General features: G+C 48.6%; 1 protein-coding gene across 1 annotated transcript; it reads right to left on the reverse strand.

Annotated features, from left to right (window-relative positions):
• Positions 1–854: 854 nt before the first annotated feature.
• Positions 855–22,072, reverse strand: LOC139383519 (ribose 5-phosphate isomerase A (ribose 5-phosphate epimerase)). The gene is made up of 10 exons (XM_071128084.1): positions 21,897–22,072; positions 12,438–12,498; positions 12,205–12,260; positions 12,054–12,113; positions 9,947–10,011; positions 5,816–5,884; positions 2,975–3,116; positions 2,421–2,520; positions 1,659–2,287; positions 855–1,552 (listed from the first exon to the last, which is right to left on the reverse strand). Exons 1-9 carry the CDS (start codon positions 21,951–21,953, stop codon positions 2,190–2,192), a joined length of 708 nt encoding a protein of 235 aa, XP_070984185.1. The 5' UTR covers positions 21,954–22,072; the 3' UTR covers positions 855–1,552; positions 1,659–2,189.
• Between the last annotated feature and the right edge of the window lie 536 nt (positions 22,073–22,608).

Below are 22,608 nucleotides of genomic sequence, written 5' to 3' on the forward strand. Positions count from 1 at the left end.
TTAGTGGCCCATTGGGTCGAACAAAACAATGCCTTATTACCAACGCGGTATTGTAAAGACATCGTTAGTGGCCCATTGGGTCGAACAAAACAATGCCTTATTACCAACGCGGTATTGTAAAGACATCGTTAGTGGCCCATTGGGTCGAACAAAACAATGCCTTATTACCAACGCGGTATTGTAAAGACATCGTTAGTGGCCCATTGGGTCGAACAACATAATGCCTTATTACCAACGCGGTATTGTAAAGACATCGTTAGTGGCCCATTGGGTCGAACAAAACAATGCCTTATTACCAACGCGGTATTGTAAAGACATCGTTAGTGGCCCATTGGGTCGAATAAAATAATGCCTTATTACCAACGCGGTATTGTAAAGACATCGTTAGTGGCCCATTGGGTCGAATAAAATAATGCCTTATTACCAACGCGGTATTGTAAAGACATCGTTAGTGGCCCATTGGGTCGAATAAAATAATGCCTTATTACCAACGCGGTATTGTAAAGACATCGTTAGTGGCCCATTGGGTCGAATAAAATAATGCCTTATTACCCTACGCGGTATTGTAAAGACATCGTTAGTGGCCCATTGGGTCGAACAAAACAATGCCTTATTACCAACGCGCTATTGTAAAGACATCGTTAGTGGCCGGTGTGTGCTTGTTTGTTTTTAATACATTACTACCGATGGTAGTGGTGGAGCTTAACTAAAACGTGCACATTCAGCATCTATAATACACATGTATATGTTTAAACATGCACCCAAACGGTGTGCCATACATAGGCACCTAAATATATTGCTGTTCTACCTCGCATTTTGTTTAGAAGCACCAGTGCAGGCAAGAATGTATAACCTCGTTTTTCATCGTGCACTTTAATGTATTTATGTGTACATACATTTTTCAACTTATAAACATATACAAAAAGTAGAGCCTGTACATGTCATGGTAGATGTTGTGAGGTCAACCTGTAGTTGACCTCCCAGACAACCTGTATACACCATCTGTCAGATCAGGCAGAGTCCATAGGTGATAGAATATTGGCGGTTTCCCCAATGGCGCCCTATCCGCTACATAGGACCCTACTCCCATCATAACCCATAGGGCTGATCAAAAGTAGTGCACTTTGTAAAGGATAGGGTGCCATTTGGGACCCAATATATAAGGTACTGTGGTTTAGATGGTGGTCCCAGAATAGAAGGTACTGTGGTTTAGATGGTGGTCCCAGAATAGAAGGCACTGTGGTTTAGATGGTGGTCCCAGAATAGAAGGCACTGTGGTTTAGATGGTGGTCCCAGAATAGAAGGTACTGTGGTTTAGATGGTGGTCCCAGAATAGAAGGTACTGTGGTTTAGATGGTGGTCCCAGAATAGAAGGTACTGTGGTTTAGATGGTGGTCCCAGAATAGAAGGCGCTGTGGTTTAGATGGTGGTCCCAGAATAGAAGGTACTGTGGTTTAGATGGTGGTCCCAGAATAGAAGGTACTGTGGTTTAGATGGTGGTCCCAGAATAGAAGGTACTGTGGTTTAGATGGTGGTCCCAGAATAGAAGGTACTGTGGTTTAGATGGTGGTCCCAGAATAGAAGGTACTGTGGTTTAGATGGTGGTCCCAGAATAGAAGGTACTGTGGTTTAGATGGTGGTCCCAGAATAGAAGGCACTGTGGTTTAGATGGTGGTCCCAGAATAGAAGGTACTGTGGTTTAGATGGTGGTCCCAGAATAGAAGGTACTGTGGTTTAGATGGTGGTCCCAGAATAGAAGGTACTGTGGTTTAGATGGTGGTCCCAGAATAGAAGGTACTGTGGTTTAGATGGTGGTCCCAGACAGGGAGTTTGGTGGAAGGTGTCGGCTCCCAGACAGGGAGTTTGGTGGAAGGTGTCGGCTCCCAGACAGGGAGGTTGGTGGAAGGTGTCGGCTTCCAGACAGGGAGGTTGGTGGAAGGTGTCGGCTTCCAGACAGGGAGGTTGGTGGAAGGTGTCGGCTTCCAGACAGGGAGGTTGGTGGAAGGTGTCGGCTTCCAGACAGGGAGGTTGGTGGAAGGTGTCGGCTTCCAGACAGGGAGGTTGGTGGAAGGTGTCGGCTCCCAGACAGGGAGGTTGGTGGAAGGTGTCGGCTCCCAGACAGGGAGGTTGGTGGAAGGTGTCGGCTTCCAGACAGGGAGGTTGGTGGAAGGTGTCAGCTCCCAGACAGGTCAGATGACTGGAGGGTCTCTCACACGAACACTACCATCCTCCATCCCAAAGTACACCCTCTCAGCCATCCCCACAAACAGACCTGTCTCTACCACACCTAGAGAGAAGAAGAGGGAGGAAGAGAGAACTGGAACAGATAGAACTATATTCACTGAAGAAACAGGAAGTTGACCACCCACACTGTCTATTATGATAGAAACAGAGCTGTGTGTGTTTTGTAGACAGTGTACCTGGTATCATCTTAATAGCGGTATTGACCTCCTTCCAGTTCTGAGCGTGTTCAAACTTCCAGTCCAGAATGAAGTTACTGTTGTCTGTTACCACCGGACCCTGAGATGGGGAGACGGACCAATCACATTAGTTACATTGACATGTCAGTCATTTAGCAGACGCTCTTATCCAGAGAGACTTAAGTTTATGTATTTCTACGTGCTGGTCTGGGAATCGAACCCACAACCCCGGGTTACAAGCACCATGCTCTACCACAACACTAAAACCTCAGAGAGAGACGAATCAGAACAGCTGCTAGTGGACAGGAAGACCAATCAAAACCCTCTGCCTCTCACTTACATAGAGTAAGTGTAACCATCTCAACCTCCGTTAGTGCAGTGGTTCACTTAGGTCATTTGTTGTGTATTATAGTGAATCTAAAATGTCAACTCCAGAAATTTAACCAATCCATGCAGTAACTACAACAGACCATAATGAATTGCATTCGGTTTTGATCGCTATTGAAAGCAGGACAACAGGAAGATGGTGTAACGTGAGACGTATGGTGACTCACAGCTTTACTGACGGCCATGCGGAGTACTGCCTCCCCTCCGAAGCGCTTGGCTATAGTCCTGGAGACGGGGACGTAGGCCATAGGGATCACCTCAATAGGAACACCCTTCTTCCACTGCTGGCCCAGGACCGAGGAGTCCTTCCTATAGAGGGGGAGGGGGGGGGTCAGGGGCTTGTGAACTTCAACCTTTTAGGCAAGTGCATGTTTCTTTGTATTTTAAACCTGTATATATGATACTTAGCCAAAGTAAACAAGTCAATAAATCAACAATGTTTAAGACAATCCGCAATTACAGGAGACTACGGAACGCCTTTAGGGTCTTTGGCGTGTGTCCAATAAGCTGGTTGACCAATCAGGACCTGAATAAGACTGTGCGTCACATAATTTAACGCATTCATACATTTTTTAGGTAGTTATTACACATTGGTTACACTATCACTCGCATTTCATACGTCACAACGATACGTATGCTATGATGCTGGGAAAGTTGTCTCGCGCGTCACCTGGTCATTAAGAAGCAGCTAGCTCCACGGCGCTACGTATGTTCTTCCCCAGAGACACCTGTTTCAGTAGCTGTAGTTAGCTAGCTCCACGGCGCTACGTATGTTCTTCCCCAGAGACACCTGTTTCAGTAGCAGTAGTTAGCTAGCTCCACGGCGCTACGTATGTTCTTCCCCAGAGACACCTGTTTCAGTAGCAGTAGTTAGCTAGCTCCACGGCGCTACGTATGTTCTTCCCCAGAGACACCTGTTTCAGTAGCTGTAGTTAGCTAGCTCCACGGCGCTACGTATGTTCTTCCCCAGAGACACCTGTTTCAGTAGCTGTAGTTAGCTAGCTCCACGGCGCTACGTATGTTCTTCCCCAGAGACACCTGTTTCAGTAGCTGTAGTTAGCTAGCTCCACGGCGCTACGTATGTTCTTCCCCAGAGACACCTGTTTCAGTAGCTGTAGTTAGCTAGCTCCACGGCGCTACGTATGTTCTTCCCCAGAGACACCTGTTTCAGTAGCTGTAGTTAGCTAGCTCCACGGCGCTACGTATGTTCTTCCCCAGAGACACCTGTTTCAGTAGCTGTAGTTAGCTAGCTCCACGGCGCTACGTATGTTCTTCCCCAGAGACACCTGTTTCAGTAGCTGTAGTTAGCTAGCTCCACGGCGCTACGTATGTTCTTCCCCAGAGACACCTGTTTCAGTAGCTGTAGTTAGCTAGCTCCACGGCGCTACGTATGTTCTTCCCCAGAGACACCTGTTTCAGTAGCTGTAGTTAGCTAGCTCCACGGCGCTACGTATGTTCTTCCCCAGAGACACCTGTTTCAGTAGCTGAAAGTTAGCTAGCTCCACGGCGCTACGTATGTTCTTCCCCAGAGACACCTGTTTCAGTAGCTGTAGTTAGCTAGCTCCACGGCGCTACGTATGTTCTTCCCCAGAGACACCTGTTTCAGTAGCAGTAGTTAGCTAGCTCCACGGCGCTACGTATGTTCTTCCCCAGAGACACCTGTTTCAGTAGCTGTAGTTAGCTAGCTCCACGGCGCTACGTATGTTCTTCCCCAGAGACACCTGTTTCAGTAGCTGTAGTTAGCTAGCTCCACGGCGCTACGTATGTTCTTCCCCAGAGACACCTGTTTCAGTAGCTGTAGTTAGCTAGCTCCACGGCGCTACGCATGTTCTTCCCCAGAGACACCTGTTTCAGTAGCTGTAGTTAGCTAGCTCCACGGCGCTACGTATGTTCTTCCCCAGAGACACCTGTTTCAGTAGCTGTAGTTAGCTAGCTCCACGGCGCTACGTATGTTCTTCCCCAGAGACACCTGTTTCAGTAGCTGTAGTTAGCTAGCTCCACGGCGCTACGTATGTTCTTCCCCAGAGACACCTGTTTCAGTAGCTGTAGTTAGCTAGCTCCACGGCGCTACGTATGTTCTTCCCCAGAGACACCTGTTTCAGTAGCTGTAGTTAGCTAGCTCCACGGCGCTACGTATGTTCTTCCCCAGAGACACCTGTTTCAGTAGCTGTAGTTAGCTAGCTCCACGGCGCTACGTATGTTCTTCCCCAGAGACACCTGTTTCAGTAGCTGTAGTTAGCTAGCTCCACGGCGCTACGTATGTTCTTCCCCAGAGACACCTGTTTCAGTAGCTGTAGTTAGCTAGCTCCACGGCGCTACGTATGTTCTTCCCCAGAGACACCTGTTTCAGTAGCTGAAAGTTAGCTAGCTCCACGGCGCTACGTATGTTCTTCCCCAGAGACACCTGTTTCAGTAGCTGTAGTTAGCTAGCTCCACGGCGCTACGTATGTTCTTCCCCAGAGACACCTGTTTCAGTAGCAGTAGTTAGCTAGCTCCACGGCGCTACGTATGTTCTTCCCCAGAGACACCTGTTTCAGTAGCTGTAGTTAGCTAGCTCCACGGCGCTACGTATGTTCTTCCCCAGAGACACCTGTTTCAGTAGCTGTAGTTAGCTAGCTCCACGGCGCTACGTATGTTCTTCCCCAGAGACACCTGTTTCAGTAGCTGTAGTTAGCTAGCTCCACGGCGCTACGTATGTTCTTCCCCAGAAACACCTGTTTCAGTAGCTGTAGTTAGCTAGCTCCACGGCGCTACGTATGTTCTTCCCCAGAGACACCTGTTTCAGTAGCTGTAGTTAGCTAGCTAGCTATATAGCAAGGTGTCATCATGTAAAATAAGTAATTGACAGTGATATTTTGACACTTATTTTTTGTTATTCACTATTTATTCCTTGTCACTGTGTCTATTGTATCTTTATCTCTGCCCGTAAGTAAGCATTTCAATGTTAGTCTACACGTATTTGTCACATGCATCGTAAAGGACAACTTCATTTCAACCCACAGACCCACCTGAAGTCAGCGATGACGATGAAGTGTTTGGCACAGCCGGCTACGATCTTCTCCTGAGTCAGACAGCCTCTATGAGCCGGAGAGAGAGAACTAGTCAGGGAGGAGAATGGATAGCAGAGCCTTCACACCGGAATTTAACATGGATTCAGTTGAGATGTTTAGGGTCACTAGCATACATACAATACCCCATAAATGACAAGTGGAATAATGTTGTATTAAAATTATTACAAATTAAAAGCTAAAATGTCTTGACTCAATAAGTACTCAACCTCTTTGTTACGTTAAGTCTAAATAAGTTCAGGAGTAAAAACGTGCTTAACAAGTCACAGGTTGCATAGACTCACTGTGCAATAATGACTCCATCTCTGTACCCCACACATACACAATCATTTAAGTTCCCTCAGTCCATCAGTGAATCTCAAACACAGATTCAACCACAAAGACGATTTTCAATGCCTCGCAAAGGGCACCTATTGGTTGATGGATAAAATAAAAATCAGACAATATCCCTTTGAGCAGGGTGAATCTATTATTACACTCTGGATGGTGTATTAATACACCCAGTCACTACTACAATACATACGTCCTTCCTAACTCAGTTACCGGAGAGGAAGGAAACCACTGAGGGGTTTCACCATGAGGCCAATGGTGACTAAAACATTTGGAGTTTAATGGGAGAAAACTGAGGATGGATCAACAGCATTGTAGTTACTCCACAATACCAACCTAAATGACAGAAAAGGAAGCCAGTACAGAGTAAAAATAATTCAAAACATGCATCAAGACACTAACGTAACACTGGAAAAAATGTGGCAAAGCAATTCACTTTGTCCTGAACACAAAAAAATGGTGTTTGGGGCAAATCCAATACAATACTGAGTACCACTATATTTCAACCATAGTGATGGCTGCATCATGTTATGGGTATGCTTGTAGCACGGATAGTAACGGGCTAGCCTAGAACCTGACAGCACGGATAGTAACGGGCTAGCCTAGAACCTGACAGCACGGATAGCAACGGGCTAGCCTAGAACCTGACAACACGGATAGTAAAGGGCTAGCCTAGAACCTGACAGCACGGATAGTAACGGGCTAGCCTAGAACCTGACAGCACGGATAGTAACGGGCTAGCCTAGAACCTGACAGCACGGATAGTAACGGGCTAGCCTAGAACCTGACAGCCCGGATAGTAACGGGCTAGCCTAGAACCTGACAGCCCGGATAGTAACGGGCTAGCCTAGAACCTGACAGCCCGGATAGTAACGGGCTAGCCTAGAACCTGACAGCCCGGATAGTAACGGGCTAGCCTAGAACCTGACAGCACTGATAGTAACGGGCTAGCCTAGAACCTGACAGCACGGATAGTAACGGGCTAGCCTAGAACCTGACAGCACGGATAGTAACGGGCTAGCCTAGAACCTGACAGCACGGATAGTAACGGGCTAGCCTAGAACCTGACAGCACGGATAGTAACGGGCTAGCCTAGAACCTGACAGCACGGATAGTAACGGGCTAGCCTAGAACCTGACAGCACGGATAGTAACGGGCTAGCCTAGAACCTGACAGCACGGATAGTAACGGGCTAGCCTAGAACCTGACAGCACGGATAGTAACGGGCTAGCCTAGAACCTGACAGCACGGATAGTAACGGGCTAGCCTAGAACCTGACAGCACGGATAGTAACGGGCTAGCCTAGAACCTGACAGCACGGATAGTAAAGGGCTAGCCTAGAACCTGACAGCACGGATAGTAACGGGCTAGCCTAGAACCTGACAGCACGGATAGTAACGGGCTAGCCTAGAACCTGACAGCACGGATAGTAACGGGCTAGCCTAGAACCTGACAGCACGGATAGTAACGGGCTAGCCTAGAACCTGACAGCACGGATAGTAACGGGCTAGCCTAGAACCTGACAGCACAGATAGTAACGGGCTAGCCTAGAACCTGACAGCCCGGATAGTAACGGGCTAGCCTAGAACCTGACAGCCCGGATAGTAACGGGCTAGCCTAGAACCTGACAGCACGGATAGTAACGGGCTAGCCTAGAACCTGACAGCACGGATAGTAACGGGCTAGCCTAGAACCTGACAGCACGGATAGTAACGGGCTAGCCTAGAACCTGACAGCCCGGATAGTAACGGGCTAGCCTAGAACCTGACAGCCCGGATAGTAACGGGCTAGCCTAGAACCTGACAGCCCGGATAGTAACGGGCTAGCCTAGAACCTGACAGCCCGGATAGTAACGGGCTAGCCTAGAACCTGACAGCACTGATAGTAACGGGCTAGCCTAGAACCTGACAGCACGGATAGTAACGGGCTAGCCTAGAACCTGACAGCACGGATAGTAACGGGCTAGCCTAGAACCTGACAGCACGGATAGTAACGGGCTAGCCTAGAACCTGACAGCACGGATAGTAACGGGCTAGCCTAGAACCTGACAGCACGGATAGTAACGGGCTAGCCTAGAACCTGACAGCACGGATAGTAACGGGCTAGCCTAGAACCTGACAGCACGGATAGTAACGGGCTAGCCTAGAACCTGACAGCACGGATAGTAACGGGCTAGCCTAGAACCTGACAGCACGGATAGTAACGGGCTAGCCTAGAACCTGACAGCACGGATAGTAAAGGGCTAGCCTAGAACCTGACAGCACGGATAGTAACGGGCTAGCCTAGAACCTGACAGCACGGATAGTAACGGGCTAGCCTAGAACCTGACAGCACGGATAGTAACGGGCTAGCCTAGAACCTGACAGCACGGATAGTAACGGGCTAGCCTAGAACCTGACAGCACGGATAGTAACGGGCTAGCCTAGAACCTGACAGCACAGATAGTAACGGGCTAGCCTAGAACCTGACAGCCCGGATAGTAACGGGCTAGCCTAGAACCTGACAGCCCGGATAGTAACGGGCTAGCCTAGAACCTGACAGCACGGATAGTAACGGGCTAGCCTAGAACCTGACAGCACGGATAGTAACGGGCTAGCCTAGAACCTGACAGCACGGATAGTAACGGGCTAGCCTAGAACCTGACAGCACGGATAGTAACGGGCTAGCCTAGAACCTGACAGCACGGATAGTAACGGGCTAGCCTAGAACCTGACAGCATGGATAGTAACGGGCTAGCCTAGAACCTGACAGCATGGATAGTAACGGGCTAGCCTAGAACCTGACTGTAGTCTGGGAGCCTGACAGCACGGATAGTAACAGGCTAGCCTAGAACCCGACTGCACGGATAGTAACGGGCTAGCCTAGAACCTGACAGCATGGATAGTAACGGGCTAGCCTAGAACCTGACTGTAGTCTGGGAGCCTGACAGCATGGATAGTAACGGGCTAGCCTAGAACCCGACTGTAGTCTGGGAGCCTGACAGCATGGGATAGTAACCTGACTAGTCTGGGAGCCTGACAGCATGGATAGTAACGGGCTAGCCTAGAACCCGACTGTAGTCTGGGAGCCTGACAGCATTGGATAGTAACCTGACTAGTCTGGGAGCCTGACAGCACGGATAGTAACAGGCTAGCCTAGAACCTGACTGTAGTCTGGGAGCCTGACAGCATGGGATAGTAACCTGACTAGTCTGGGAGCCTGACAGCATGGATAGTAACCTGACTGTAGTCTGGGAGCCTGACAGCATGGGATAGTAACCTGACTAGTCTGGGAGCCTGACAGCATGGGATAGTAACCTGACTAGTCTGGGAGCCTGACAGCATGGATAGTAACCTGACTGTAGTCTGGGAGCCTGACAGCATGGGATAGTAACCTGACTAGTCTGGGAGCCTGACAGCATGGGATAGTAACCTGACTGTAGTCTGGGAGCCTGACAGCATGGATAGTAACCTGACTGTAGTCTGGGAGCCTGACAGCATGGATAGTAACCTGACTGTAGTCTGGGAGCCTGACAGCATGGGATAGTAACCTGACTAGTCTGGGAGCCTGACAGCATGGATAGTAACCTGACTGTAGTCTGGGAGCCTGACAGCATGGATAGTAAGGAGCCTGACAGCATGGGATAGTAACCTGACTAGTCTGGGAGCCTGACAGCATGGGATAGTAACCTGACTAGTCTGGGAGCCTGACAGCATGGATAGTAACCTGACTAGTCTGGTGAAAAAGACAGAAGCTTCTTACCCTCCTCCCTTGATGAGTGTGAGAGCTGCATCCACCTCGTCCGCCCCGTCGATGGCCACATCCAGCTGGGAGGGGTTAGAGGTCAAACAGCATAAATAGGGGCCACGTTACAGTTCAGAAATATGCATTTTCAAAACTCAGACCTTCAAAAGAAATCTGTTATAAACCATTTCACCTGCTTTTATATTGAGTGTTTTTTGGTTCAAATAGAGTGATCAGGACCATGCAACTACACTTTTCCTTCAGAAAATACATTAGTGCAACACATTAGGCAGGAAACAGCTTCAGTTCATCAGATGACAACAGAAAGCCTTTTGGCTGGTAGCCACATGTAAGTGAGCTTACAAAAGCATGGCCAACATATTTCTAATGTTTAGGCCTACCGTAGGAAGAATGTAGGCAGCTACATTTCCTAATGTTTTGCTTTAAGTTAAACTTGCATTCAACAGGAGAAAAATAGTCTGGCTACACCGAGAAAAGTAGAGCGAAAAGTAGCTCCATATCAGTCAGGGCGCTGCCTGCCGATAGAAGGTATCAGTCAGAGCGCTGCCTGCCGATAGAAGGTATCAGTCAGAGCGCTGCCTGCCGATAGAAGGTATCAGTCAGAGCGCTGCCTGCCGATAGAAGGTATCAGTCAGAGCGCTGCCTGCCGATAGAAGGTATCAGTCAGAGCGCTGCCTGCCGATAGAAGGTATCAGTCAGAGCGCTGCCTGCCGATAGAAGGTATCAGTCAGAGCGCTGCCTGCCGATAGAAGGTATCAGTCAGAGCGCTGCCTGCCGATAGAAGGTATCAGTCAGAGCGCTGCCTGCCGATAGAAGGTATCAGTCAGAGCACTGCCTGCCGATAGAAAGCCTGGTCCTGAATTATGAGTTTAGAAGTGCAACTGAAGCACAAAATTAGTCTGATGCCGAGCAGAAATGACAATAAGAAGCATTTTAGGAATGGGTTTATAAAAAGCAGCATGATCTCTTATGCATTTAATCTTTTTTTTTGTGTGAAAAGGGAAGAATTCTGCATTAACATGACCCCTGATACATTACTGCCGATAAGAACACCATGACCCCTGATACATTACTGCCGATAAGAACACCATGACCCCTGATACATTACTGCCGATAAGAACACCATGACCCCTGATACATTACTGCCGATAAGAACACCATGACCCCTGATACATTACTGCCGATAAGAACACCATGACCCCTGATACATTACTGCCGATAAGAACACCATGACCCCTGATACATTACTGCCGATAAGAACACCATGACCACTGATACATTACTTCCGATAAGAACTTCATGACCCCTGATACATTACTGCCGATAAGAACTTCATGACCCCTGATACATTACTGCCGATAAGAACACCATGACCCCTGATACATTACTGCCGATAACTTCATGACCCCTGATACATTACTGCTGATAACTACATAACCCCTGATACATTACTGCTGATAACTACATAACCCCTGATACATTACTGCCGATAAGAACACCATGACCCCTGATACATTACTGCCGATAAGAACACCATGACCCCTGATACATTACTGCCGATAAGAACACCATGACCCCTGATACATTACTGCCGATAAGAACACCATGACCCCTGATACATTACTGCCGATAAGAACACCATGACCCCTGATACATTACTGCCGATAAGAACACCATGACCCCTGATACATTACTGCCGATAAGAACACCATGACCCCTGATACATTACTGCCGATAAGAACACCATGACCCCTGATACATTACTGCCGATAAGAACACCATGACCCCTGATACATTACTGCCGATAAGAACACCATGACCCCTGATACATTACTGCCGATAAGAACACCATGACCACTGATACATTACTGCCGATAAGAACACCATGACCCCTGATACATTACTGCCGATAAGAACACCATGACCCCTGATACATTACTGCCGATAAGAACACTATGACCACTGATACATTACTGCCGATAAGAACACCATGACCACTGATACATTACTGCCGATAATGACTAGAGGAAACTGAAACATTGAAAACAGCATTGGAACACATGAAAAGCTGGTAAAGTTGTTTCTAGCTGAAGTAAGACTGTACCTCTGGGTGTCTGTCCAGATCCGATAGGGTTAGACCATGCTGCAGAATCAACTGACGAGCCTGGAGTTGAGGAGGGAGAGGATAAGGCACAAAGGAACTTCAGCTGGAATGTTGTCTATGTTTTTGTTACACCACAGAGTGACAACTTCACCTGGAAGGAGGTGGGGACACACACGATGTTGAGTTTCTCCTGACGAACCCTCTCCGCTGGAACACACACACACACGTTAGATCACATTTCCAAGTCATCTTAATGAGAGAGAACACAACATTTGAAAAAGGCTCATCGACCAGCCTACATTATTCACAAATCCCCTTTGTGGATGAATAAAGTACTAGCTTGGCCTGTTCTATAATCAACCACTGGGATGCTAGTCTCCTCACCCAGTCTGTCTACAGCATACACAATGGTGGATCCACTGCCCACTCCAACTACCTGGTTGTTCTGTGATGGAAAGAAAGAAAACAGTCAGCACATTTTATATAATATAACACATTACCTTGGCACATGCTGGTAGATAATGTCTAAACTATGAAAGAACTGCCCTTAGCTAAAAAAAAACACCAAAGCACGAGTGGCTGGTCTTGAACATGACTTGTACCCTGGTTGGCTACAACGTACAATGAAAGGAAAACCGTCACAAAATGGATCTTTCCTTTGTGTTAGGAATGCATTGATTCCAGCTAATAGCCCATTACGGTCTCTAGGTTCGTTACAGAGAAGGATGAGATTAGGGACAAGTGTGATGTGAGCAGGGCGCCGTTGAAAGGAGTGATAACAAGGGAGGCCTTGTGTTGAGGAGGATCAGATGGCATGGAGGATCCTGATGTGACTCCTGCCGTCAAGGGAGGCATTGTGTTGAGGAGGATCAGATGGCATGGAGGATCCTGATGTGACTCCTGCCATCAAGGGAGGCATTGTGTTGAGGAGGATCAGATGGCATGGAGGATCCTGATGTGACTCCTGCCGTCAAGGGAGGCATTGTGTTGAGGAGGATCAGATGGCATGGAGGATCCTGATGTGACTCCTGCCGTTTGGTGTGACGGAGATCCTGATGTGACTCCTGCCGTTTGGTGTGACGGCGATCCTGATGTGACTCCTGCCGTTTGGTGTGACGGAGGATCCTGATGTGACTCCTGCCGTTTGGTGTGACGGAGGATCCTGATGTGACTCCTGCCGTTTGGTGTGACGGAGGATCCTGATGTGACTCCTGCCGTTTGGTGTGACGGAGGATCCTGATGTGACTCCTGCCGTTTGGTGTGACGGAGGATCCTGATGTGACTCCTGCCGTTTGGTGTGACGGAGATCCTGATGTGACTCCTGCCGTTTGGTGTGACGGAGGATCCTGATGTGACTCCTGCCGTTTGGTGTGACGGAGATCCTGATGTGACTCCTGCCGTTTGGTGTGACGGAGGATCCTGATGTTTGGTGTGACGGAGGATCCTGATGTGACTCCTGCCGTTTGGTGTGACGGAGATCCTGATGTGACTCCTGCCGTTTGGTGTGACGGAGATCCTGATGTGACTCCTGCCATTTGGTGTGACGGAGGATCCTGATGTGACTCCTGCCATTTGGTGTGACGGAGGATCCTGATGTGACTCCTGCCGTTTGGTGTGACGGAGGATCCTGATGTGACTCCTGCCGTTTGGTGTGACGGAGGATCCTGATGTGACTCCTGCCGTTTGGTGTGACGGAGGATCCTGATGTTTGGTGTGACGGAGGATCCTGATGTGACTCCTGCCGTTTGGTGTGACGGAGGATCCTGATGTGACTCCTGCCGTTTGGTGTGACGGAGGATCCTGATGTGACTCCTGCCGTTTGGTGTGACGGAGGATCCTGATGTGACTCCTGCCGTTTGGTGTGACGGAGGATCCTGATGTGACTCCTGCCGTTTGGTGTGACGGAGGATCCTGATGTGACTCCTGCCGTTTGGTGTGACGGAGGATCCTGATGTGACTCCTGCCGTTTGGTGTGACGGAGGATCCTGATGTGACTCCTGCCGTTTGGTGTGACGGAGGATCCTGATGTGACTCCTGCCGTTTGGTGTGACGGAGGATCCTGATGTGACTCCTGCCGTTTGGTGTGACGGAGGATCCTGATGTGACTCCTGCCGTTTGGTGTGACGGAGGATCCTGATGTGACTCCTGCCGTTTGGTGTGACGGAGATCCGGTGGAGAGCGGGGGGAAACGGAGAAGACAGCTGTGTTCGAATACCCATACTACATACTTAATGAGTATATACACTACTAGTTAATTTTAGTATACTGTAAATGAACAGTATTGTTTCAGTTGAGCGTACTAGAGCGTTGCTTGTCTACCGGAACTTGACGCTGTTGCTATGCAACCTCTTGCTAGCTTCTTAGTTTAACCTGTTGCGTCTACCAAACCCGGATCCGGGTTTCTATTTACAGACCTAAGCTCATTACCATAACGCAACGTTAACTATTCATGAAAATCGCAAATGAAATGAAATAAATATGCCATCTCTCAAGCTTAGCCTTTTGTAAACAACACTGTCATCTCAGATTTTCAAAATATGCTTCTCAACCATAGGAAAACAATAATTTGTGTAAAAGTGGCTAGCTAGCGTAGCATTTAGCGTTAGCATTAGCGTTAGCATCCAGCACGCAAGATTTCAACAAAAACATAAAAGCCTTCAAATAAAATCATTTACCTTTGAAGAACTTCGGATGTTTTCAATGAGGAGACTCTCAGTTGGATAGCAGATGCTCAGTTTTTCCAAAAAAGATTTTGTGAATTCGAAATAGCTCCGTTTTCTGCATCACATTTGGCTACCAAAAAAAAAACGAAAATTCAGTCCTCAAAACGCGAACTGTTTTCCAAATTAACTCCATAATATCGACTGAAAACATGGCAAACGTTGTTTAGAATCAATCCTCAAGGTGTTTTTCACATATCTCTTCAATTATATATCGTTCGTGGAAGCATGGTTTCTCCCCTCAATCAAATGGAAAAGTACAAGCAGCTGGCGTTTGCGCACCGAATTCCACGCAGGACACCAGGCGGACACTTGGAAAATGTAGTCTCTTATGGTCAATCTTCCAATGATATGCCTACAAATACGTCACAATGCTGCTAACACCTTGGGGGAACGACAGAAAGTGTAGGCTCATTCCTTGCGCAATCACAGCCATATAAGGAGACAATGGAAAACAGAGCTTCAGAGATTCTGCTAATTTCCTGCTTGACGCATCATCTTGGTTTCGCCTGTAGAATGAGTTCTGGGGCACTTACAGACAATATCTTTGCAGATTCTGAAACTTCAGAGTGTTTTCTTTCAAATATGCATAGTCGAGCATCTTTTCGTGACAAAATATCGCGCTTAAAACGGGAACGTTTTTTATCCAAAAATGAAATAACCTCTTGGATCTCTAGAGGCGCTAACAAAAAAAAATAACATTTTATGATTTCGGGTGTGTTCGTCAATTCAATCAGAGGTGCGAGAGTGCACTCTGGGAGTTGGTCAATCCAGAGCGTTGTCAGACTGTCCAGTCGTAAATTCAGAGTGCACTCTGGGAGTTGGTAAATTCAGAGTGCACTCTGGGAGTTGGTAAATTCAGAGTGCACTCTGGGAGTTGGTAAATTCAGAGTGCACTCTGGACGAGGATTAGGGTTGAGCCAATCGTTCAACGGCAGTTAAACACCCAAGCTAACTGGCTAACGTTGGCTAGCTTCTTCCAGACACAAATGAGACAGAATACCAGCTCTGCCAGGACAACTAAAATGGTCAGAGCTGGTTAGGTTGTTTCCACGTTATCCAGAGCGTTGGTGACTAACTGTGCTGCTGGCAACAATTTAATTAACGGGTGCTGAGCTTTCGTAAAGTTATTCTGTGTTATTCTGTGCGAGAGCTCTCTGAAATCAGAGCAGATAGCTAAGTAGTATAGTTGTGGGTCAATGGCTAAGAATTATGCAAATAATCAAGTCAATAAATATTGAGTAGTTAGTTCAATGTATTAGTAGCCAACTAACATTAGGTAACTAGCTAACATACCGGTACATAGTGCTGTAATGCTATGTGGTTAGTAAGGATTGTGTAGCTAACAGGGTGACGGACGCAGAGGATTCCCGTGGACGGGGTGAGGGATACTGAGAGGATTCCCGTGGACGGGGTGAGGGATACTGAGAGGATTCCCGTGGACGGGGTGAGGGATACTGAGAGGATTCCCGTGGACGGGATGACGGACACAGATAGGATTCCCGTGGACGGGGTGACGGACACCGATAGGATTCCCGTGGACGGGGTGACGGACACCGATAGGATTCCCGTGGACGGGGTGACGGACACCGATAGGATTCCCGTGGACGGGGTGACGGACACCGATAGGATTCCCGTGGACGGGGTGACGGACACCGATAGGATTCCCGTGGACGGGGTGACGGACACCGATAGGATTCCCGTGGACGGGGTGACGGACACCGATAGGATTCCCGTGGACGGGGTGACGGACACCGATAGGATTCCCGTGGACGGGGGGACGGACACCGATAGGATTCCCGTGGACGGGGTGACGGACACCGATAGGATTCCCGTGGACGGGGTGACGGACACCGATAGGATTCCCGTGGACGGGGTGACGGACACCGATAGGATTCCCGTGGACGGGGTGACGGACACCGATAGGATTCCCGTGGACGGGGTGACGGACACCGATAGGATTCCCGTGGACGGGGTGACGGACACCGATAGGATTCCCGTGGACGGGGTGACGGACACCGATAGGATTCCCGTGGACGGGGTGACGGACACCGATAGGATTCCCGTGGACGGGGTGACGGACACCGATAGGATTCCCGTGGACGGGGTGACGGACACAGATAGGATTCCCGTGGACGGGGTGACGGACACAGATAGGATTCCCGTGGACGGGGTGACGGACACAGATAGGATTCCCGTGGACGGGGTGACGGACACAGATAGGATTCCCGTGGACGGGGTGACGGACACAGATAGGATTCCCGTGGACGGGGTGACGGACACAGATAGGATTCCCGTGGACGGGGTGACGGACACAGATAGGATTCCCGTGGACAGGGTGACGGACACAGATAGGATTCCCGTGGACAGGGTGACGGACACAGATAGGATTCCCGTGGACAGGGTGACGGACACAGATAGGATTCCCGTGGACAGGGTGACGGACACAGATAGGATTCCCGTGGACAGGGTGACGGACACAGATAGGATTCCCGTGGACAGGGTGACGGACACAGATAGGATTCCCGTGGACAGGCAGAGACCAAGCGATGGGAAGAATACAGTGCATTTGGAAAGTATTCAGACCCCTTGACTTTTTTCCAAATTTTGTTAGGTTACAGCCTTATTCTAACAGTGTAGATTGATTAAAACTGTTTCCCCCACCCTCAAACAATACCCCATAATGACAAAAAAAAGAGGTTTAGAAATGTTTGCTAATTAATAAAATAAAAACAGAAATATCACAGTTACATAAGTATTCAGACCCTTTACTCAGTACTTGAAGCACCTTTGGCAGCGATTACAGCCTCGAGGCTTCTTGGGTCTGACCCTACAAGCTCGGCACACCTGTATTTTAGGAGTTTCTCCCATTCTCTGCAGATCCTCTCAAGTTGTCAGGTTGGATGGGGAGCGTCGCTGCACAGCTATTTTCAAGTCCTTCCAAAGATGTTCGATAGGGTTCAAGTCCGGGCTCTGGTTGGACCACTCAAGGACATTCAGAGACTTGTCCCGAAGCCACTCCTGCGTTGTCTTGGCTGTGTGCTTAGGGTCGTTGTTCTGTTGGAAGGTGAACCTTCACCCCAGTCTTAGGGTCGTTGTTCTGTTGGAAGGTGAACCTTCACCCCAGTCTTAGGGTCGTTGTTCTGTTGGAAGGTGAACCTTCACCCCAGTCTTAGGGTCGTTGTTCTGTTGGAAGGTAAACCTTCACCCCAGTCTTAGGGTCGTTGTTCTGTTGGAAGGTGAACCTTCACCCCAGTCTGAGGTCCTGAGCGCTCTGGAGCGGGTTTTCAAGGAGCTCTGTACTTTGCTCCATTCATCATTTCCTCGATCCTGACTAGTCTCCCAGTCCCTGCTGCGGAGAACATCCCCACAGCATGATGCTGCCGCCACCATGCTTCACCGTAGGGATGGTGCCAGGTTTCCTCCAGACATGATGCTGCCGCCATCATGCTTCACCGTAGGGATGGTGCCGGTGTCCTCCAAATGTGACGCTTGACATTCAGGCCAAAGAGTTCAATCTTGGTTTCATCAGACCAGAGAATCTTGTTTCTCATGGTCTGAGACTCTTTAGGTACCTTTTGGCAAACTAAGCGAGCTGTCATGTGCCTTTTACTGAGGAGAGGTTGCCGCCTGGTCACTCTACCATAAAGGCCTGATTGGTGGAGTGCTGCCGAGATGGTTGTCCTTCTGGAAGGTTCTCCCATCTCTACAGAGGAACTCTGGAGCTCTGTCAGAGTAACCATCAGGTTCTTGGTCACCTCCCTGACCAAGGCCCTTCTCCCACGATTGCTCAGTTGACGGGCGGCCAGCTCTAGGAAGAGTATTGGTGGTTCCAAACTTCTTCCATTTAAGAATGATGGAGGCCACTGTGTTCTTGGGGACCTTCAATGCTGCAGACTTTTTTTGGTACCCTTCCCCAAATCTGTGGCTCGACAAAATCCTGTTTGAGCTCTATTCCTTCGACCTCATGGCTTGGTTTTTGCTCTGACATGCACAGTCAACTGTGAGACCTTAGACAGCTGTGTGCCTTCCCAAATCATGTCCAACCACAGGTGGACTCCCGTCAAGTTGTAGAAACATCAAGGATGATCAATGGAAATAGTATGATGAACCCAAGCTCAATTTCAAGTCTCATAGCAAAGGGTCTGAATACTTATGCAAATAAAATGTATGTTATTATAAATTTGCAAAAATGTATAAATCTGTTTTCGCTTTGTCATTCCGGTGTGTTTTGTGTTGATTGCTGAGGATTTTTTATTCAATCCATTTTAGAATAAGGCTTTAATGTAACAAATGTGGAAAAAGTCAAGGGGTCTGAATACTTTCCCCGAAGGCACTGTATGTGTTGTCAATTGTACAGCAGAAATGGATCGGAAGTCAGAGAAAATAGAGGTTGTGGTGGCAGAGAAGTACTTGGGATTTGGAGGATTTACTGCAGAACAGTTGCAGGGGGTGTTGGGTGGTAGTGTTTTGTACTGAGTGTTCTGAGTGGACAACAGTAGTTTCAAAAACTGGAACAAAAAGGGACTTGTCTAAAGGATGCATGTGGGAAACCCGTTCGAGGTGTCAAATGGTGAAGTACGCGCTTGGGAAAGTGGAGTCTGTCAGAGAGACCAGAAGTGGTCTTATTTTTGATTCATTGTATTTCTGAAGAGCAGAGGAAGATAGCAGTGAGCCTCCAACAAGAATCCGGACAACAGGAGTTTTGTGTTTTGAACTTCGGAGTAGAGCACCAATCAAAGGAGTCATCTCAGGGGTGACGACGGATGTTCAGGTTGAACACCTGAAGAGAATTCCTGGTGTGGTTGATGCCCGGCGTCTGACCCTCTGGGTGAAAGCAGAAAAAGAAGCCTGTCGGGCCTGTTTTTAGCAATTACATTGTTTGTGTAAGATACCCCATACGAGCTTTCACCCACAAACCACTGCAGTGTAACAAAATGTCAAGGATTTGGCCATGTTTCAAGTGTGTGCAGAGTATACTGAAGAACGACAGTGTAGAAGGATGACAGTGTTGCAATTGTGATGGGGATCATGATCCTGAGTTCCTGGAGTGCCCTGTCAGGGTGGTGGGGATCATGATCCTGAGTTCCTGGAGTGCCCTGTCAGAGTGGTGGGGATCATGATCCCGAGTTCCTGGAGTGTCCTGTCAGGGTGGTGGGGATCATGATCCCGAGTTCCTGGAGTGCCCTGTCAGAGTGGTGGGGATCATGATCCCGAGTTCCTGGAGTGCCCTGTCAGGGTGGTGGGGATCATGATCCCGAGTTCCTGGAGTGCCCTGTCAGGGTGGTGGGGATCATGATCCCGAGTTCCTGGAGTGCCCTGTCAGGGTGGTGGGGATCATGATCCCGAGTTCCTGGAGTGCCCTGTCAGGGTGGTGGGGATCATGATCCCGAGTTCCTGGAGTGCCCTGTCAGGGTGGTGGGGATCATGATCCCGAGTTCCTGGAGTGCCCTGTCAGGGTGGTGGGGATCATGATCCCGAGTTCCTGGAGTGCCCTGTCAGGGTGGTGGGGATCATGATCCCGAGTTCCTGGAGTGCCCTGTCAGGGTGGTGGGGATCATGATCCCGAGTTCCTGGAGTGCCCTGTCAGGGTGGTGGGGATCATGATCCCGAGTTCCTGGAGTGCCCTGTCAGGGTGGTGGGGATCATGATCCCGAGTTCCTGGAGTGCCCTGTCAGGGTGGTGGGGATCATGATTCCGAGTTCCTGGAGTGCCCTGTCAGGGTGGTGGGGATCATGATCCCGAGTTCCTGGAGTGCCCTGTCAGGGTGGTGGGGATCATGATCCCGAGTTCCTGGAGTGCCCTGTCAGGGTGGTGGGGATCATGATCCTGGAGTGCCCTGTCAGGGTGGTGGGGATCATGATCCCGGAGTGCCCTGTCAGGGTGGTGGGGATCATGATCCTGGAGTGCCCTGTCAGGGTGGTGGGGATCATGATCCTGGAGTGCCCTGTCAGGGTGGTGGGGATCATGATCCTGGAGTGCCCTGTGAGGGTGGTGGGGATCATGATCCTGAGTTCCTGGAGTGCCCTGTGAGGGTGGTGGGGATCATGATCCTGAGTTCCTGGAGTGCCCTGTGAGGGTGGTGGGGATTGAGGTGATCAGAAATAAGAAGGGTTTCCCGTGAAGAGATGGTGGTGGATTCCATCTCTGTAGTAAATGTTTGCTGACAGACAAAAGACACGCTCTGTGTTGAAAAGGTGGACTTTGTTGCATTCATTGCCACAGTTACAACCTGTACAGCACAAGTCTCAAAGAAGTCGAAATTACCAGTAGACATGGTGGCTGCAGCAGAAAAGTTTTGGGGAATCAAAAGAGTTTACATTGGATGACATGCAAGGGGTACTGGCGCCTGAAGAGCCCCCCTCCCAGGTTCCTCTGAGCCTGTATAGGGATCAGATCTATTTTAACAGGTAAGTTTGTTTTGATTTATTGGAAGTTCAGTTTGGGGGGAAATCTTGTTTCCATCCCGCATAGTAGGTGGCAGGATGCACATTACATTGTGGGATCGCCAATATACCATAGAAGAAATTCACGTGTCTCGATCAATGAGAGAACATGGCGATTTAAACATTGCTGGATTTAACTCTCGGGAATTGATTTTGTTTTAATAACGGAGTATTTTCTCAATTCAAAAGCGCCACCTGCACACAGACATGTTAGAAGATAGATGTTTGGTCGAGTCGATACCAAGTTAAGTTTGGTCGAAAATTATCTATGCTCCTGTAACCCCCAGTAACGGTTATAAAACAATATGTAGTTTATTCACATTATCTGGTAACAATTTGCAACTCTAGAAGGTGAGACAGTATTACCTCATGTTGCACTGCTAACCACGTGGTGCCAAAGTTGACCATGCTACCTGGCTGGCTTAGAAACAAATAGCTTCCTTTGTGCAGTCATTACTATTAGGAAAGTAGTCATATGTCTAGCTAACAAGTACACAATTCATATGTTTACTAGCTACTAGTAGCTAACTAGCCAGCTCCTATAGCTGTTGTTCGGCATCAGTAACTTGCACATGACTTGACAGTCAGGTTGTAAACAGAGTATGCACCCTAAAGCAAACCCCTGTAGTTAACTCGCTATATTAATGTATCGTCAATGCAATACCAAATGTTATGACCTGGACATGGTTATCCACCGCAGCGTAGCCTGCTAGTTTCTTGGCCTCTTCTGCCATGACTCCTCGTGACCCTAAAGCCTCCTGCAGAACTGTCCTGCTGAAACAACCTCCTTCAGAAAATGCACAATCTTCGCAGGAGTCTTCTGCCACTTGACCAACGTGGTAAAAACTTCTACTTCAGTAGGGTTTATCGGCGGTTGGCATCCAACGTTATGGTGCATGACCGCCACCTACTGTACTGGAGTGTGGGCCAGAGACATGGAGGAACGACATCCTACCTGCCAGCCCCGTTGATCTTTAATTAAAACGATGACATATTGAGACTATATCTAAATGACGTTCTACTCAATATACTCTTTAAATTCATTTATTGTATCCCCTTCCCCTCATACTAGATCTCAGCCTCTCTCTTTCTCTACAATACTGCCCACACAGTATCAATACATGATCCACGGTCTCTGTTTCCTGGCAATAATCACACTTACCTGTTGGATGCTTTCTTATCACATTAAGGACTTATTCAACCAGCTGTGTTCCACCCTTCATCTTGTAAAAATAGACTCCTCTCTTCTGTCCCTTCCTGCCGTCCTCCGCTCACCAATTTTCCTCTGTACCTGAAATAAATGCCAGGCTCTGTTGTAACCGGCCGCGACCGGGAGGTCCGCGTCTCACCTTCTAGAGTAGTATCTCTATTCCACTGCTCCTGTCATCT

This window comes from Oncorhynchus clarkii, chromosome 25 (genome assembly GCF_045791955.1).
Source record: "Oncorhynchus clarkii lewisi isolate Uvic-CL-2024 chromosome 25, UVic_Ocla_1.0, whole genome shotgun sequence".
Lineage (NCBI taxonomy): Eukaryota > Metazoa > Chordata > Actinopteri > Salmoniformes > Salmonidae > Oncorhynchus > Oncorhynchus clarkii.